Source organism: Chenopodium album, chromosome 15 (assembly GCF_948465745.1).
Source record: "Chenopodium album chromosome 15, dcCheAlbu1.1, whole genome shotgun sequence".
In the NCBI taxonomy this organism is placed as follows: Eukaryota; Viridiplantae; Streptophyta; class Magnoliopsida; order Caryophyllales; family Amaranthaceae; genus Chenopodium; species Chenopodium album.
In genome coordinates, this window is record NC_137848.1 from 47,912,792 (window position 1) to 47,932,818 (window position 20,027).

At 33.1% G+C, this 20,027-nt stretch overlaps 2 protein-coding genes and 1 pseudogene across 3 annotated transcripts; 2 read left to right on the top strand and 1 right to left on the bottom strand.

Annotated features, from left to right (window-relative positions):
• Positions 1 to 2,954: 2,954 nt before the first annotated feature.
• LOC145581320 (uncharacterized) lies at positions 2,955 to 4,865 on the top strand. The gene is made up of 5 exons (XM_081638344.1): positions 2,955 to 3,026; positions 3,157 to 3,360; positions 3,815 to 3,909; positions 4,138 to 4,390; positions 4,527 to 4,865. Exons 1-5 carry the CDS (start codon positions 3,006 to 3,008, stop codon positions 4,548 to 4,550), a joined length of 597 nt encoding a protein of 198 aa, XP_081494470.1. The 5' UTR covers positions 2,955 to 3,005; the 3' UTR covers positions 4,551 to 4,865.
• Positions 4,866 to 12,832: 7,967 nt separating this feature from the next.
• Positions 12,833 to 15,312, top strand: LOC145583246 (horcolin-like). 2 transcript variants are annotated; one of them, XM_081640437.1, is made up of 4 exons: positions 12,833 to 12,909; positions 13,053 to 13,259; positions 13,620 to 13,883; positions 14,895 to 15,312. In XM_081640437.1, exons 1-4 carry the CDS (start codon positions 12,889 to 12,891, stop codon positions 14,928 to 14,930), a joined length of 528 nt encoding a protein of 175 aa, XP_081496563.1. In that variant the 5' UTR covers positions 12,833 to 12,888; the 3' UTR covers positions 14,931 to 15,312. The 2 variants fall into 2 exon arrangements, with proteins under 2 accessions (XP_081496563.1, XP_081496564.1); XM_081640438.1 differs by lacking the exon at positions 14,895 to 15,312 and adding an exon at positions 13,965 to 14,205.
• Positions 15,313 to 17,581: 2,269 nt separating this feature from the next.
• LOC145582387 (protein MIZU-KUSSEI 1 pseudogene) lies at positions 17,582 to 18,915 on the bottom strand (annotated as a pseudogene).
• Between the last annotated feature and the right edge of the window lie 1,112 nt (positions 18,916 to 20,027).

Sequence of the window (20,027 nt, forward strand, 5' to 3'; positions counted from 1 at the left end):
TTTTTTTTTCTTTGGAAAGAATTTACAACGTGGTATTTCTCCAAAAATCATTCTTCCCATTGTTAAAAACTAGTATTTATCCCGTGCCATGCATGCACGTTTTAAATTTTTTGATGAGATGTTTTTTAGTAAAGGCAGGGTTGAATCGATTGATTAAAGAATTATAGTATAAAAGTTAGTTTTCATATATATTTTTAAAAAAGAAACTAATTGTTTGGGAAGGAATTTAAGAGGTGGGATGAAATTTAAGAGGAATGAAGTGTCATTTGAAAATTGGAAATAAACTGAACATTAGGTTGAAAAAACATATATTAGAAAAAGAAAAATAAAATAAAATAAACAAAAATAAAAACCAAAAATGACACGTGGTACTCTAAATTTACTTTAAGTTTTCCTGTTATTAAATACTATATTAGGCTCGTGCGATGCACGATTATAACAATAAATTTTCGGCTTATTTGTTTGTAATATGTACGTAGTATAAATAATTTAAGCAATGTCTAATAAATTGATAAATTAATAAAGAGTAGTGGAAATCCCAATTCATATAATTTGTATAAAATATATGGGGTAGGAGAAAAGATAATGCTTATATATAAGAAAATGAAATAGTCCGATACTCTTCTAATTTTTCCAATGAAAATTGTGTAAATAGTCAATTTAAATATAAAACTTGTTAGGTTTGCCATTTTAAACTTATTTATGTTACAAAAAATAATGATGTTATTATTAGTTTTAGCGGGAAATTTTTTTATGAGAGGTTGACATGTGGATAGTAATGATATTAGCGGTGATTACTTTAGTTATATTTATATAGAAGATTAGTATAGATTAAATCTCAACCTGCTCACTTTTTTTGTAGATATATACTTATGTAATGTAACTAAAATCCATAGTAATAATTATTAACTATGCTCCAATACTCCTCCCTCGATGAAGAACACTAAATTAGGACAAATAAAGTACTTCCTTACTTTTTTTTTTTTTTTTTTTTTTTTTTTGTTAAAAGTTGTACTATTTTCCTTATTTTAATCTCCAGGCTCACTAAATTATACTCCTAACCATCTCTCACCCTCATTTTAAGTATATTAAATCATATGAGCCCTACTTATCTTAAATACTATGAAAAAGTGTGTGTTGTAAGTATAAAGAAAAGGAAAAAGTAATATTTTCTGTTCGTAAAATCAATAAACTCTAGAATAATAATGTTAGTTAAACACAATTTCATAAAAAAATCAGATATACTTGTAGCATACTTTTTACATGAATTATCCGAAGCATTTTCTCAACCTTGCAAAGTTGCGATAGCAAAATAAATTAAAAAAAAATACATCGAATTTTCTAAAGAGGAATGAAGTAAAAGAAATATTTTGTTAGATATAATGAGCATAATACCTCATTCTCTTGTGACAATGACAATTTTAATGTAGTTTTTATTTTCTTTCTTTTTAGTCAAAAACACTTGCCAAAGTCCCACCTATTTTCTTCATGAGCATGTAATTAAAAATTAAAGGAAAGGTGAGAAATTATGCATCTAAAATTATAAATTCAAACTCGATCTAAGCTTGTCTTTTATTGATGGTCATCAATGTAAGCGTTAGTAATCTTAGTTTTGGTATTACTTTCAGTTAAGTGGCTTTATATATATATGCTTTATTAGTCATACCTAGTTAGTGTGAATTCAATCTATATTAGTCTAAACGTCACCAAATCAGCCATTGAAATAAAGCTAACGTTATTGGATTCTCAAAATTCTGTCACTTTATTTATTTATTTTTATGTTAGCTAATGCAATATTTCAATGATTAATGTCTTTAATTATCAATAAGTAAACATTAATGTCTCTTATAATAATATACTTTGAGGCATATCTATTATCTAACAAGACCTCAACATGACTATATTTTAAATCACAAAAGCTAATCAAAGTAGGATTTATGAATAATGTCTAAAAACAAAACATGTCAACTAAAAATCGGAGGAATTGAAGTATTTTAACATCCAAAATAAGGGTCATGTACTATGTATATAAATTATTTTGATTGATTTAATTTGCTTGTTTATATTATCTAATCGACTTATCTCTTCCTTGATCAAAGTATGTGGCGTATGACTTTGTTGCAAGTAAAAGACAATGCATGAAGTACTATGCATAAAAAGTTACCTTATACGTGTAGTATGTACCACCAACTAAGTGTTGGACTAATAGTAATGATAAAACCTATCAGGCTTAAGGTTGAATATAACGTTCGATTCTCACTATGAGCACTTTAAATATGAAGTTGAATAATGGAGGTATCTATACCTTTAAATTATTAACCTTTCCCAAGTCTCTATAGATTTACTTGAAAGAAATTCCAAAATAATATACATGACAATATGACTTATGTGAGTATTGAGCTCCAAGCCTCCAAATGTGGGCACACTCTTCGTGCTTTTGACGCAGAGAATATATTTCCATGCAAGTGCATCAACATAAAACTCATGCATGATTCAACTTACAATATACATCATACATCCATAGATCGTCCATTACATTTCAAACGATACATCCCGTTTTCTTTGTTCACATGCATGTATAAAATCATATCGTTAATAATCTAAACAAATATATTATAATATGACAAACGTGACGGACCACAACTCCACAGGAATATGTTCATTCTTAGTGATCCAAATATGTGTATAAGGGCATGTTCATATTTACTGAAGTGAGCTGAACTGAACTGAAATGAACTGAACTGATTGGAGCTGAACTGAACTGAAATGAATATTTTATGAGAGAGGGAAATTAAGAGCTGAACTGAACAGAACTGATTGGAGCTGAACTGAACTGAACTGATTGTAGCTGAACTGAATTGAACTAAACTGAAATGAACTGAAATTAAGTAAATGTGAACAGGCCCTAAATAGATAACCTCTTCAACCAAAGCACATTACAACTCACTTAGTAATACTACTACAACTTTGTTATTTCTAAGCTTCTTCAATCACCTATCAACAAAATGGCTCAAGTTACCACCCAGGTTCGTACAGAGTTAGCTTGCTTTGATCCCATAGTTTTTCTCTTTCTTTGTACATAAATTTTAATTTATTTCTTCAAGCTTAATTATTTGAATATATATGTATGTTGACGTTAACTTTATATTATGGCAGAAGCACATGATTGAACAATACGGACCTTATGGTTCTCAATGTCCTGAAAACTACAGCTTTCAACTTCAAGAAGGTGAAAGTATCAAGGAAGTTATAGTAAGGCATGGGTTCATTGTGGATGCAATTGGGTTCGTCGTAGCTAAGCCATGTAGTGGAGGTACCTACACCAAGATGTTTGGTGGCAATTGCGGAAGCGAGTCCAAGGTTAATACACAATACCCTACTTGTACCTATTCAAGTTTTCAAAAGCATTTAATCATTCTCATAGATTATATAAACCAATCTTAGTCTTGTTAGTTTTAATTCAACCATCAGCATAAATTTTTGGCTGAGTTGATCCTTTCACACATTTTTAACTCTTAATTTCCAGGCTTCTAACATGCTATTCATTGACCTTCACTAATTCACTTTATATGCATGTACAAATATAGATTGTGAAAAAATAACTGGAATTAGCGGTACCTACAGAAACTACAAATATCAACATGTTGAACAATAAACCTCTCAAGTGTCACCACATGTAAGTGTCCCACATTGGTTGAAAAAGAGAGAGTTAAACACTTTATAAGGCTAAGGGGCTACTCCTCCTATTGCCATATGGTTTTGGGATGGAACCTCTTTTAATCTTGTGAAGTGAACTCTCTCTCTTCGTTTGCAGGTGCGGCCCAGACCCGCGTTTAACATGGTATCGAGCCAGGCCCACGATATGAGACCTCAAATGGCTAAAGTTCACTGGGCCAAGAGTAGATCCATGTGAGGGGGAGTGAAGAAGCACTCTAGCCCGAAAAATCACATGAGACAAAGTTAAAAGGGACCTTACATGTGAGGGGGAGTGTTGAAGAATAAACCTCTCAAATGTCACCACATGTAAGTGTCCCACATTGGTTGAACAAGAGAGAGTAAAACACTTTATAAGGCTAAGGGGCTACTCTTCCTATTGCCATATGGTTTTGGGACGGAACTTCCTTTGATCTTGTAAAGTGAACTCTCTCTCTTGGTTTGCGGATGCGGCCCAGACCCGCGTTTAACACAACACAACCAATGCGTAATTGCTACAATGAAGATCCACACTAATTTCTGTCCAACTGGGTATGGACCATATGGACAAGGAAAGGGAATTGAATGCTCACCTAAAGAATTCTCAACACCAATGCCACTCCACGGCCCTATTGTCGGAGTTTTTGGAAGGCACAACAACTGTCTCGAGTCTGTTGGAATTTTCGTCAAGAAGATGGTAAGACATGCATGATTATACATAAATTGTTAAGAACACGTTCAAAGATTTTTCATAACGGATATTACTAATTCTTTTTTAAATTTGTGTACGCACTTAATAATACTTTTATTGGTTTCCATGTCAAATTGATCAGGATTGTTGCCCATGCGCTAATTAAGTATGATGCTGAAGCTACCGTGATAGCCTCTAGCCTAGCTTCACGGTTTTGCCTCGGAGTTTATACGTTTCCAATAAGTCACATACATGTACTTTCTAGTACAAGGTGACCACTCAAGTGTGATTATTTGTCACCAATAATCTACTTGAGTGATTGTTGTACCATTTTCTATTTTTAATATATGAATACTATTTACAACTCTTGGTATATCAATGTCTTATTACACCGTCTCTAAAAGCTAAGGAATTGGTATATCAATGTCTTATACTTGTACGTTAATAATGCCTATGTATAAGAATGCAATTGTTGTTAAAATTTGAACTACTCCGAGAACCATACAGGTACTAAAATGACTCAAATCAATATGTAATCTAACAATTGATGATCGGTGACTTTTAAGAGCAAACCCCAGTTTATAACCTAGATAACAAATTATGTTTATCAAATGACATTTTCGTAGATAAGTTGCATTGAAAATTGTGTTCTTGATTAAAAATTACTCCGTATATATTTTTACTGTTTGTGGGTCACTATGACAAGTTGGACAAATTTTCAAAGCTAACACCGTGCCGTTAACTCTCCGTTTGCTACTATTCATCATCTTCTTCCTCCCACCTTTTTCTTCTTCATGTTTATCTTCTTCCTCTTGTTCATATTTTTTCTTCCCACCCACCTTAATATTCTCCCTCCTATCTCTGTTCACTTTCACCTTCTCTTTTAAGTCCGTTCGACTCCATTTCCACCAGCTTCGCCTGTAAAATTAAACGAAAACCCTAATAACAAAAGGAAAAATTAATGGTATGGTTAACCATAAAGGGTAGCTAAGTTTTCTTTCCTTCCTCTATTAAATTCTATTTCGCACCACCATTTTCGGCGGCCGAAATTAAACGAAAACCCAAATAACAAAGTGAGAATAACGAACATGGTTAACCCTAAAGGGTAAATAAGCTTTTCTCCCTCCATTGATTTCGACTTGTTCGACATTATATAGTGAAAAGATGTACTTTCCACCATTGAAATTAAAGGTTGAAAGAGGAGAGAGAAAACAATAAAAGGTTGAAGGAGGAGAGAGAAAACCAGAAAATACTAAAAGGTTGAAAGAGGGGAGAGAAAACAACAGTTAACCAAAGTTAGATGTAATTTACCTTTACACCCCTTGATGAACAATTCTTATTTATCAAGATTATAAACTTGTATTTTCTCGACCTTTAACCTATCGAACTCGACTTAATTAATTATCAAGAGATTTGACCCCATACTAGATCGACTAAAACCCAAAAAAATTACAATTTAACACAACATGTTGTTAACCCAATTTGTGGTATCCCTTAACTCAATTTTATCCAATACCCATCTAGAAATTAACATGAAGCCAAAAGTTAACCTGACCATTTTTAAACCCAACCCCATATAGTTAGAACAAGTTCGACTAAAGTTCACCTTGAGAATTTGTTAACAATGTTAAAAATATAAAATATATAGTTGATCCAAAAATGTATATTACTCGCAGTAGAATTGTTTGCTAACGATATGATGTATTACTGCTTTTATTCTTACTTGTCTGTAAACAATATTTCTATTTCAGTTTTAAGATACTACGGTTACTTTGGTTTTCAAAGAGAGCATTTTGCTTTACGCATCTCTTTGAATGATATGATGTAATTATAAGGGCTATGCCCAAGTAATATATGCTTCCTTTTATGTTAAAAAAAAGAATTGTTTGCTAACATTCATTATGTTTATGATTTACGAGCACAGTTATACTCATTGTTTGAATCACAAGGAACACAATTATATAGGTTTAATAGCATGTTAATAGCTCTTGCTCGAATTGTAGAAAGGATACGTACTTGGCGGGTGTACCATGCGTATGGTATATCCAGAAGAACATACCCATAAATAAAAGAACATAACTAATCAATAAAAGAACATTAATTACATATAAATATATTCTTAAAATTTATATAATAATGGACATATAAAAAATCATAGTTATAATAATTTATTATACATTAAAAACGAACATAGTGTACATCATGTTTTCTGAAAAATAACATTATATATAAAATAAAGAACATTGAATATAAAAAAAAAAAGAACATTAAATTTCCTCCATTATTATTTTATTTATATGTAATGTACTTCCGATGGTACACTCGCTTGTACCAATCAACTAGTGGATAAGTACTACCTTTTGGAGAATGTTTGTTAATGCAAAGAAATTCTAACCATTAATACATTAAATTATCAATAAGGATTAATTATAAGAAATTTATTTTAACAAGAATAATCCAATATTTGTCCCATTCTCCTAAAATATTCTAATATTTCAATTAACCTCGAATAATCCTAACTTTATTAAATATTTTCTTTTGGCAACCCTTGCAGGTCACCTTACCCACTATAACTGATTGTCAAGCCACGTGCCATTTTATACTACCTTTGGTTCTTATTAGTTGCAACAAATGGATATTTCATGTTTCACAAATAATACCCCTTTGTTGCTAGTAAAAAGAAACGAAGGTAGTATATTGGTTAAAATTTTTTTATTTAGAAATTAATTCAGATAATTAAAATTTAAAAAAAAAAAAAAATTCCCCTTTACCTTTCTTCTTCCTTATTGCTTCTTTCCCTTTCCTCTACCTTCTATATATGGTTGCTTCACCCCTAACCCTTAACACCAACTACCTAGGCCATGCCACCTCGTCATTACCATCGCTACGCACCCACCCCATCATCACCACCACCACCGCCACCACCACTCACTCACCATTGCTCTCATTTCATCACTTCCCACGAATCTCACCATCCCTTTACCATGAACCACCACCACACACACTCCAAATCACCCACAAATTTAAAGCCCCAAACCAACTAGGTTGACAATGGGCTAGTGATGGTTGTTTCAAGGATGATGTAAGATTTTGGGAAATGGAGGGGTGGTGTGGTTTCGAGTAGACCTTGCAATCCTGATCCAGACCCGATGACCCAACCCGAATGACCCGACCCATGATCCAAAATCGACCCGAAAATAGTGACCCGAAATTGACCCAAAACCCGAATCAACCCGACCCGACCTATACCCGACCCGAAGTGGAATTGACCCGACCTTGACCTGAAACCCGAAATGACCCGACCCGAAGTTGACCCGAGACCCGAAACGACCCGACCCAAAATGACCCCAGACCCGATACCCAAAGTGACCCAACTTTAACTTGAATTAATTGACCCAAATAGACTCGAAACCCAAAGTGACCCGAACCAAAATTATCTTATACCTTAAATGACCAGAACTTATTTAAGCTAAAGACTTGACCTAAGCAAACCAAAATAGAAAAAAACCGCAATAAAACTGACTTAATTTTTTTTTTTTTTATTAATTTGTAATGTGTAACAGTGTAGATAATTTACAGATTTTGAGCATTACTTTTCTCGATTTCTTCGGTTTTTTATCTCTATAAGTTATTAAAAATTCGTAAAAAGATTGAAATTTAATGACTATTCTACGGAGTTTGTCCATAAGATTAAAAAAATTAACTAAAGCTTGAAATAAAAGTCACAATTCTCACAAGTCTAGAAAAAAAAATAGTACAATAATAAATGCGTGCATAACATAATGTTCATACCAAATGAAAATACAAAATAATCTAAAGTCAAACAACTATTGTATTCCATTAAAAAAGTAGCCTTAATAAATATAGTGAGTTTCTCGTCAAAAAATATATAAATATATATGCAGAGTTGAATTTAACCCAATGCATCGACCCGAATATGACCTGACCCAAAGTTGACTCGAAAATTGGACCAGAAGATTGACCCGACCCGAACTGATCCGACCCAAACTTGACCCAACCCGAACTTGACCGAAATGTTGACCCGAAACCCGACCTGACCCGATTATCAGTTAACCCGAAATCTACCCGAAACCCAAAATGACCCGACCTGACCCGATAACTTTTTGACCCGAACTTGACCCGACCCGAAATGACCCGACCCGAATGACCCATTTGCCAGGTCTAGTTTCGGGGTTAGGGAAGGGAATGGTGGGGGAAGGGGATTACAATGGCTACATATGTGAAGGCGGATGAAGGGAGTGGTGGGTCACTGATGGTGGGGAGGGGCGGGGGGAGCATAGGGGTGAATGTTCGGTTTTCGGTTTGGTTTTTTGCCCAAACCGAAACCGAACCACCATATTTCGGTTTCTTGATTTTGCAAACCACATCGCACCACTTTAGCTTTGAAACCAAACCAAACCACCTAAATTTCGGTTTTCTTTAAAAAAAAAAAAACCAAACCGCACTGAATTTTCCTATCAAGCAACATAAACATCAAATTTAGCAAAAAAAAACAGAACTAAACCACACCAATCAAAACCGAACCAAAAAAACCAAACCCCTAACCCAGATCCGCACCCACCACAACCCACAACCCTCCTTATTTCACCACCCTTCATCCTTTCCACCCAAACCCTAACCTTAGATAGTCTAAAAGGCCAAAACTACCTACCACTACCACAATTCAATCACACACCAGCACACCACCATAAAAATAAAGTAGAAAAAAAAACTTAAACCAAATTAAAAGAAAGAAAAAGAGGACATACCTCACGTCCTCACATTCCATCAAAAAACGTCGAATTTGGGTTTTTAAGGTCAAATTCGACCATGAAAACTCTAGATCTAGAGTTTTCATGGTCAAATTTGACATGAAAAACCTTTAATTGATGGTGTTCGAAATGAAAAACCTTTAGTTGATGCCCTTGATGGAGTTCGAAAAACCTCGAAATGTTTGCCTATGGTGATGCGGGCTGGAGAAGAAAAGAGGAGATGAGAGTGAAAGTGGAGAAGAGATCAAAGAGGAAAGAGAAAGGGCGCAAGTAGAGAAGAATCAAAGACGAAATGAGAGAGAGTGAGAAGACTGAGAAGAGGAGAGAGAGGGCGGAGAAGAGAGAAGAGGAGAAGTTATATTAATTAGGGTTTTTTTTTTTCTTTATATACTTAGGGTAAAATCTGTTTAGGCTAGGCTATTTTTTAGGTTTGGACCTAAATTTCGGTTTGGTTCGATTTTTTCGGTTTTTCACTTTCTCAAACCGAAACCGAACCGATTTTTTTTTTTCAAAACCGAAACCGAACCACTTTCGAAAAAAACCAAACCATATTTGTTATTAAGTGAGGCGGTGGCTAGAAGAAGGAGGAGGAAAGGTAGGGTGGGTGTTAGTTGCGGATTGGCGGTTGTTGGGTAGGTGGGGTTATGGTGTTTGAACTTTAGAGGATAGTGGGTGGCTCTCATAATAGCCCCATCCTCTATTGATGTCATCAATTAGAAGGAAGAGAGAATAAGGCCCCGTTCCCTTTGCCTCATTTTTGCTAAATTGAAACTATTTATACTGAACTGAAATTATTTTTACTCAATTGAAATTAACTTTACAGAACTGAAATTATTTTTATGATATTCAGTTAATTTCTTCTTCAAAATTATTGATTATACTGAACCGAACTTAGTTTTACTGAACTGAAATTATTTTTAATGAAATGAAATTATATTTACTGAATATTATTTTTTTAAAGGTGAAGTGAACAAGACCTAAGAGGTTAAAAAAAAAATTGAAAAAACAATGTTGACTTATTCTGCTAGTTGCCAGTACAATAGGTTTGCTAGGAGAGACCTAGAGAATATCGATTGTCCAATTTAGTTTGTCTTCTCTCTTTGGAAAGAAATTACATCGTACTACGGAGCATTTCTCCAAATATCACTCTACCCATTGTTTAAAGTTAAGTCTCACCCCTGTAATCTTATTACGGAGTATTATTTTTTTTTTATCTATATATAACCAAATTTTGAAGTAACGATTACTTCGTATTAAAAAATACGGAGCAATTTATGTATGTAAAACTTTAAAATTAATAAACTCCAGAATAATAATGTTAGTTAAAATCAATTTTATAAAAATCAATTGTACAAGTAGCATACTTTTTAAATAAATTATCTGATAGCGATTTCACCAAATGTCATAGACCTTTTTAAAAATACACCAAATGCCATCGAGTTTTTCAAAATTCACCAAATGCCATCGAATTTTTCAAAAATTCACCAAATACCATCGAATTTTTCAAAAATTCACCAAATGCCATTAGTGGCTAACGACTGTTAACTCTATTATTCATTAAGGTTAATGATGACACGTGTGATCTTATGATTGATTATTTTTAATTATTTATTTTAATTAATAAAAAATAACATTTTTCTCAATTTGGGTAACGAAAATTGTTAAGCGCGTTAAGGTTTTGAGGATTATATTGACTTTTTATGGATCCAAATTAAGTTCGGAATTGACAAAAAATAACATAAATGTCCCGTTTTGCGTGTCAAGAAATTTTCGATTTGCGTGTTGCTATTATTTAACCGTGAAAATTGTCCAGGTAGGGTTTTGGGGGACATTTGGTCCCTTTAAGGGTCCAAGTTAAGTTAAAATTGGCAAAAAAAAAAAAAAGATGTAAGTTCGTCATTTTGCGTGTTTAGGTTGTTATTATTTTACCACGAAAATTGCTAATTAGGGCACTTACGCTATTTTTTTCCCTGTTCTGAGCTTTATTTGTATCTATTAAGGGTAAAAAAGAACCCCAAAACCTTACTCGGGTAATTTTCCAGGTTATAAAATAATGACACACAAATCGAGATATTTCTCGACATGCAGAACGGGGCAATTACCTTGCTAAAGCAATTTCCGTCACGAAAATCGAGAAAAATATTAACTCTATCAATTAAAAGAAACCAATAATATCATGACATGTGTCATCATAAACCCTTATCACTAATGGACGTTATTCATTAATAACATTTGGTGAATTTTTTAAAAATTCGATGGCATTTGGTGAGTATTGAAAAACGTGATGGCATTTAGTGAATTTTCAAAAAGCTCGATGGCATTTGGTAAAATCATCGATTATCCGAAGCATTCTCTCAACCATGCGAAGCTGTAGTATATAGCATAAAAAAATGCATCGAATTTCCTAAACAGGAATATTTTGTTAGATATAATGAGCATAATACCTCATTCTATTGTGACACACTGACAATGACAATTCTATATATATATATTTTTTTCTGAATAAGAAGAAGAAGAAGACAATTCTAAATTTCTAATGTAGTTATTATTTTCTTTCTTTTTGAGTAAAATCACTTGCCAAAGTCCCACCCATTTTCTTTGTTCTTAAGCATGTAGGAAAGATGATCAGAGAATTATGCATCTCAAATTACAAATTCATAGTCTATCAAAATTTGTCTTTTATTGATGGTCATCAATGCTAATGTAGTAATCTAAGTTTTGGTATTACTTTATGTTAAGTGACATTATTGCTTCAATTTGTCTTACCTATATACCTAGTGTGAATTCAATCTATGTTTATCTAAACCTCACCAAATTGACCAATGAACTGAAATAAAGCAAGGCCATCAATGCTAATGAAATAAAGCTTAAGCAGACGGTTGAAGCCTAGGATCGGTTTAATACTCTATCACGTATAAATCATTTTGATTAATACTATTTATTTGTTTAAAATATCTAATCAACTTATCTCTTCCTCGATCAAAGTATGTATGTGTCGTAAAATTGTGTTCCTAGTAAAAGACAACACATGAAATATGCGTATATAAAAGTTAAGTTACCATATATGTATAAGTATCACCTACCAACTAAGTGTTGGACTGATACTCTGGTGGTAAAGAAATAACCTATCAGCCAACCTTAAGATTGAATATAATGTTCTGTCCTCACTATGAGCACTTAAATAGAAAGTTACGAAGATACCTTTAATCTTCCCCTAGTCTCTGAATGTCTAGTCCATTAGACTATTTATGACAATATGAGTATTGAGCTCCAAGCCTCAAAATGTGGGCACACTGTTCGTGCTTTGGACGCAAAGAATAAATTTAAATGCAAATGCATCAAGGTAAAAACTCATGATAATTTAACGTAAAATATACATACATCCATCCATTCATCCATGCTGGATCGTCCATTAAATTTCAAACGATATGCAAGTATATCTTATTTTCTTTGTTCACATGCATGTATAAAATCATACATAATGTCAATTATTTAAATGAATATATTATAATATGACAAACATGACAGATCACAATAATATATTCATTCTTAGTGATCCGAATATATTATAATATGACAATTGACAAACATGATGGACCACAAGAATATGTTCATTCTTAGTGATCCAAATATGTGTATAAATAGGTAACCTTTGATCCTCAACCAAACCACATCACAAGTCACTACTACAACTTTGTTATTTCAAAGCTTCTTCAATCACTTCTCAACAAAATGGCTCAAGAATGTCCCCAGGTACGTATGGATTGGAGTTAGCTTTCTTTGATCCCATAGTTTTTCTCTTTCTTTGTACATAAATTTTAATTGATTTCTTCGAGCTTAATTATTTGATTATTTATGTATGTTGACATTAAGTCATTAGCCTTATACTTTGGCAGAAACACATGGTTGAACAATACGGACCTTATGGTTCTCAATTACCTGAAAACTACAGCTTTCAACTTCAAGAGGGTGAAACTTTCAAGGAAGTCATAGTAAGGCATGGGTTCATTGTGGATGCAATTGGGTTCGTCGTAGCTAAGCCATGTGGAGTTACCTACACCTTCACCAAGATGTTTGGTGGCAATGGCGGATGCGAGTCAAGGGTCAGTACACAATACCCTACTTCTACCTATTCATGTTTTCAATAGCATTAAGACGGATAATAGAGTAAATAAACCAAGGATCTATTCTGTTTACCTTATTTTTACTTATTTTAGATGTAATAACTAATAAGTTCAGATAAGTTCAGTTCAAGAAAAATAAATTCTGATAAGGGTTAGCCAAGTACAAATTACAATTAAAATAAGTTTTAATAAGATCTAATAAGTTTAGATAAGTTCATATAAGTTTAAATAAGAAAAAATCAGGTGAATAAAACACACTCCAAGTCTGGGCTTTAACCATCGGCGGCTTAAATTTTTAATTTGTAATAATTCATGCTTCTAACATGATTTCAAATATAGATTGTGCTCCAGCATGGTGAAAAAATAACTAGAATTAGCGGTACCTATGGAAACTACAAATATCAAAACAACGAATGTGTGATTGCTACAATGAAGATCCACACCAATTTATGTCCAACGGGGTATGGACCATTTGGAGAAGGAAAGGGAATTCAATGTCCTCAAGAATTCTCATCACCAATGCTACTAGACGGCCCTATTGTCGGAGTTTTTGGAAGGCACAACAACTATCTCGAGTCTGTTGGAATTTTCGTCAAGAAGATGGTGAGACATGATCATTTATAAACTGTTAAGAACACCAAGACTTAATAATGTTTTTGTTGGTTTCCATGTCAAATTTATCAGGATAACCCATGCGCTAATTAAGTATGATGCTGAAGCTACCGTGATAGCCTAGCCTCTAGCTTTCACGGTTTTGCCTTGGAGTTTATACGTTTTAAATAAGTCACATACATCATACATGTACTATCTAGTACAAGGTGGCCTCTCAAGTTTGATTTGTCACCAAATAATCAACTTGAGTGATTATTGTATCATTGGCTATTATAAGTATATAAATACTCTGATCTCTATTGACAAATGACAAGTCTTGGTATATCAATGTTGATAGAGTATATAAACTGGCCCTGGGTTTCAACCATCAGCTTACTATACTATCTCTAAATATTACGCATATGTATAAGAATGCGATTGTTGTTAAAATTTGAATTGATCTAAGAACCCACCATTTACTAAAATGACTCAAATCAAAATATAATCATCAAACAATTGATGGAACTGCTGGTGACCTGTTACCTTAATCGAGCTCAACCTAATCATCAACATATTGACCAATACTCAGACTAAAACCCAAAATCAATTACGAGTACAGTTTAACACAACATAACCTGATTTAATTTGTGGTATCCCTTAACCCAATGTTATTTTTATACCTACCCATCTAGAAAATGACATGAAGCCAAAAGTTAAACTGACTAATTTTTAACCCAATTGGATATATTTAGAACAAGTTCGACCAAAGTTCACCTTGAGAATTTGTTTACAATGTTAAAAATAGAAATAGTTGATCCAAGAATATTAGTACATCAGAATTGTTTGCTAAAATTTATTTTGCATGTGGTTTACAAGCGTATTTATACTCATTGTTTGGATCATAATAAAAAACACTATCATACAAAGGTTTAATAGCATGTTAATTAATAGCTCTAGCTCAAACTGTACAAAGCATATGTATTTAGATAAAAGGTTGTTACTCACAAAAAGTGTAAATAAAAGGTTATTTTCAACAACACAAACTATTGGGTCAGTTAAGCCTGACCAAATAGCTCGCGCGGCGGAGAAAATGACGATGACGATAAAGACGAAGATAACGATGATGACGGCAATGGTGGATCTCCTTCTCCCTGTAGGAGACAATGATGACATCAATGGCGAAGGAGAGAAGCGAGGTATTCATGGCGGAAGAGAGAGAAAGTTTAATTTTCGGATTTTTCGAAAAATGCCCAAAAAATCGAATTGGGGCTTTCTTATATGATGTATAATTGTTGAAATTGTGTGTCCCATATGATTGAATGTTGAATTGTGAGCATTTTGATGACAAATGCATGTATTTTGGTTGAGAAATGAGCAAGTTATGTTATACCCATGACCTGTAGTACGATCTCTTCAATGAAGGTTACGCCATTGTTATACATATCCTCAAATAAGTTATACATATTCTCCATCAAATAATTTATATCCTTCAATCATTTATATATATCATCTACTGGCTGGATGATATTCTCTATTGGCTGGATGGTATTCTCTATTGGCTATATGATATTATGGCTGGATGATATCCTCTTTGAATATATGATATCATTTATGATTGTGTCTATGATATTGTTTATTGGCTAGATGATATTCTCTATTGGTTAGGTGATATCCTCTGCTGGCTGGATGATATCCTCTATTGGTTATATGATATCGTGGATGGATATAGCCTCTATTGGATGTATGATATTATTTATGATTGTGTCTATGATATCCTTTATTGAGTGGATGATATCATAGCTGGATGATATTCTCTATTGGCTATATGATATCATCCAGCCATGATATATCATATAGTCAGTAGAGGATATCATCCAGCCAGTAGAGGATATCATCCAGCTAATAGAGGATATCATCCAGCTAATTGAGGATATCAAAATCTGCATTTCGTCAGTCCGGATTGATGAAACATTTCGTCAGACCGGATTGACGCAATACCTTCTGTTTCAACAATTAAAAATTATTTTCAACCAAATTTTTTTACAAAAAATAGATGGAGTAATAACTCGTTAATTTTTTTTAAATGTTATATAGAAAGTACTCCGTAGTAAGTTAAGTTGTCCCAAATAAGTGAGAATTTTCACCAAATAAATAAATAAATGAGAGCATTAAGAAGCAAATTAAATTGAAGATTCATGGATTTTATAGAAGTAGTGTTAACAATTTGGATGATCTTAAAAGGAAAAGGATGCGAGTTATTTAGAACAGAAAGAGTATATATATATAGCATATCGTGTCTTGAATTCCCTATTTTATTTAAAGCCTCGATAAGTTTAAAGCCCTATATTGTTGGGCTGCTTGCACAACCAAATAGCCGACCCTAGTGCCCGTGTTTGGGAGGTACAATTTCTAGAGATCAAAGGGAAAAACAATTTCAAATTAATTTGAAACTCTTGTTTCATTAAAAGTCATAAATTATCATACTATGTTACCAAAAAGTTGGTAATGCATGTTTGCTAGACAACTTTTCTTGCTCCTTTGCACGCTTAGCCTTTGCTTCACCGGGCCAACTGTATGTCTAATGTAATGTGAAAAAGAAAGTTTTACTTTTCCATTTCCAATGTTACACATTACTTTCTCTGAAAATTCTCTTTAAACCTCGTGCATTCTTATTTCATTTTCTAGCTAAAAGCAAGAAAGATACGTAGTATATTATTCCTAGATTTTGGGCATTTAACTAAATAGGGGTCAGAGGTGATTATTAAGTTATTGTTCATCGGTTATTATTAGCTAATTTTGTGTTCATATTTGATAATGACGTTTGACACATGGCTTCATCTAATAGTTGTTATTATGTGTTTATGTATCACAACGGAAAAATACATATGTGTGGCTCAGTTTAAAAAAAAAAAGAGAAAATCACTTCAAACTACGTACAACTTAAAGAATTTCAAAGTAAAATTGTTCGATACCCTAGCCAATAAACCCCGATCAATCTTAACCCCATGCATTAGAGGATAAGAGACATTGGGAGATGGTGTCATTTCATGGAGGATGAGGAAGATTTCACAAGTACTCTATTTCATCCCACTTATTCTCTCCTTTTTCACACTATCAAAGTTTCGATTTGTGCAATCAATGTCCAATTCTTATTTCATTTTTTTTTCTCTTTCCTTGACAAATTACTAGTGTTATTATCTATTACCTAATCCACAGTGAGCTTTAATTTGTGAAACGTAATTCATCACTACCTAATTATGTTAAATTAGCTCAAGTGTATCCACCGTACTACTACGCATGCATGTTACTATATAGTAAAATTGTAAAAATTGATAGAATGATAGTTACTATATAGTTACTAATTACTATCATCAAAACCCAAATAAAAATTAAGCTCATCAAAACGTACACTAAAGATAAAATTATACAGTAAAAGGTATGCATGACTCAACAAATTGCGCACAATTATGTCAAGTAATCGAAGGTGTAAAATCAATAAAATCACAACAACAATACGTCATAAAGATTACAAGCAGAAGATTAATTAAAAAGTTAGGCAATAAAACACAAAAGTAAGAACAAAACATAGCAATTATTTGGAGAGATGAGAACGAAGGTGGCGTGCATGCGCATGCACTCATAAAAAGGCATATAAATTAAAATATGATATGCTTACACTTTTAATTAAATTCCAAACACCAATTACAAATTAAACTACAAATCTTTCTCGAATTTTCATTAATTTTGTAGTAAGGTACATTTCACTAATTAAAGTTTTTGTCATCAAACCCAATCAAAAGATGAAATTAACTATAGTATAAGATCATATATATCTTAAAAAAATTAAAATCAAAATTAGCCAAAAAAAAAAAAAAGTATTAGAATTATAAACAAAAGCACATGGTCACACCAACACCCTTTATAATAAATCAACATTATAGAAAATGTCAAATGGTTGATCACTACTTTAACCAATCACTTTCTTCCATTTGCCATATAATCCCTAATCATTACCCTAAACATCCCTTTTCTTTACTCTTTTCTTATATTAATCATGATTATATCTAGCTCATCATCATAAAATTAAATTATAAATGATAATTATATATATATTTATATTATTATTATAACCTAAGAAGAAATATGCTGAGCTCAGGTCCACCATTACCATCCGGGTTTAGCATGTAAAATGCCTCCGAGTCACGGTTTCCTACGACCCGCTCAAACTTGGCTCTCATGTATAGCAACTCTCCCTCGGAACTAGAACCGGAACCTGTTCGATTCTCCACTAGAGGGATAACACCCGCACCAACCGATACGCTTTGAACCGTGCTAAGCACGTGCCAATCAAACTCATTACACGCGCGTGAGTTTGCGTACCCGCATTTTCGCCCGTTGCAATACATAGTCCACACGGGCTCGAGGAAAAGCTTAGGCGCGTGCTTCCCACGCCCCGTTTGGTGTGACCCCCGCTCGCACTCGAGGGCAATCCTCACGAGCCCCGACGACATCTCACGGACTAAAGCCGAGGTAGAGATCGCTAGCTCAATTAGTAGGGCAGGGTCAGCCCTAGGATCATCTTGTACCGCAAATGTTACATGACCTTTTCTGTGTCCAAAGAGAGTGCCCGTCACCTTCCGCCCTAGGGGAGTAGGGGAAGATAAGGAAAGGACTCGGTTCGGAATAGTCAACCATCTACACGTGGGAACCGCCGAGAAGGAGGATGTAGAGAAGGAGAAAACATGGAGCAGAGACCGAAAAAAGGTGGATAAAGTAAGACGAGTTTGTTTCACCCGTGACACCACGAGGGAATTGCTACTATTACTAGAATCCCTAGTACGTACAAAGGGTTTATGAGACACGTCCCTAGGACTATCAGGAGAAAATGTAGAAGAAGTTGAACGGCTAAAATTAGAAGGGATAATTTTAGAACTCCAAGAATTACAACTTGTACTTCTACTAAGAGAAAGTTTTTGATCTTGCTTCATATTTTAGAGAGAGAAAATAGTGATTTTAGAGAGAGAATGAATGATAATAGGAATTAGAGGAAATAGTTTGTAAGATTGATTGAATGTTTTGGGGGAGACAAAGGAAATGATGAGTAAAGAGGGAAGAGTGGAGAGTTTGTGGTGGTCCAATATGTTGGAAGTGTTAATGATCAATTATCATATGCTTTAGAATAATATTTATACTCCTTTATATATTCATAACATTGGTAAGACCATAAGATAGTTGAATATATATTTGAGATTGATTATTATTAATTATCTTGTTTTTAATAATTGTGGAGGTAACATTATTTGCAAGCTTTTGAATTGATCAATTAAATAATTAAGTGTACGTAGGTCATCCGATCTCCTTTGTGTTCTTTCATTTGTCTTAACCCCAAATAAGAAAAGGCCATTGTTTTTGTTAATTTTGTAGCTTTATTCTTTAACCCCACATATTTTAACCCAAATTAAAGGATACAAGCAATCTTTATCTCAAAATTATATTATTATAAATGGGACTACGTAGTACTATTAATTTGATGGAAGAGTGTATGTAAGAATTAATTACTTGAATTTCAAATTTAATATTTTTGCAATAAAATTTGTTAAGAACGAGTAATGTTAGACATATAAAAATAATACATTTATGTTATACGTTTCTTATATCTTTTATATTCATATATCTAACAATATTAGACATATTCAAGATTTTATAAAATCATCTAATAGAATTAACATATAATATATTGTGTTTACAATGTGTTGTTTATACAACACAATGCAAATATACAAGCATATAAAGTAACACATGTTACACGTACACTTTTTAAAAAAGCATCCCAATAAATCATGTATGAGCTACGAAGTAGAATTGATCATAATTCCTTTGTCCCGACTTTCTTTACCATAAATCATATAAGAAGTTAATATTTTTCCTAATCTCCTAGCACATTTTTTCATCCCCTTTTATCATCTTAAATTTATAAAGTTAAACAAAGGCAAAATGAATAAACAAGAAGGCATCATGGACCATGATTATTATAAAAATTATTCCTTAAAACTTGCTTTGCTATAATATTATTGGCTGTTTAGACGTGATGTGTTTGACAAAAATAGTACAAAGCAGTCCTTAGAACTTAGAAATTTAGGATTCCTTAGTTAATAA

What these genes read in the sequence shown, in the direction of transcription:
- LOC145581320 (XM_081638344.1), top strand. Translation starts at nt 3,006, where the DNA reads ATGGCTCAAGTTACCACCCAG. An exon ending in ATTGCGGAAGCGAGTCCAAG is followed by an intron (nt 3,361 to 3,814) that starts GTTAATACACAA and finishes CTTCGTTTGCAG; the next exon opens with GTGCGGCCCAGACCCGCGTT. An exon ending in GAATTTTCGTCAAGAAGATG is followed by an intron (nt 4,391 to 4,526) that starts GTAAGACATGCA and finishes CAAATTGATCAG; the next exon opens with GATTGTTGCCCATGCGCTAA.
- LOC145583246 (XM_081640437.1), top strand. Translation starts at nt 12,889, where the DNA reads ATGGCTCAAGAATGTCCCCAG. An exon ending in TGGCTCAAGAATGTCCCCAG is followed by an intron (nt 12,910 to 13,052) that starts GTACGTATGGAT and finishes ATACTTTGGCAG; the next exon opens with AAACACATGGTTGAACAATA. An exon ending in ATGGCGGATGCGAGTCAAGG is followed by an intron (nt 13,260 to 13,619) that starts GTCAGTACACAA and finishes TTTCAAATATAG; the next exon opens with ATTGTGCTCCAGCATGGTGA.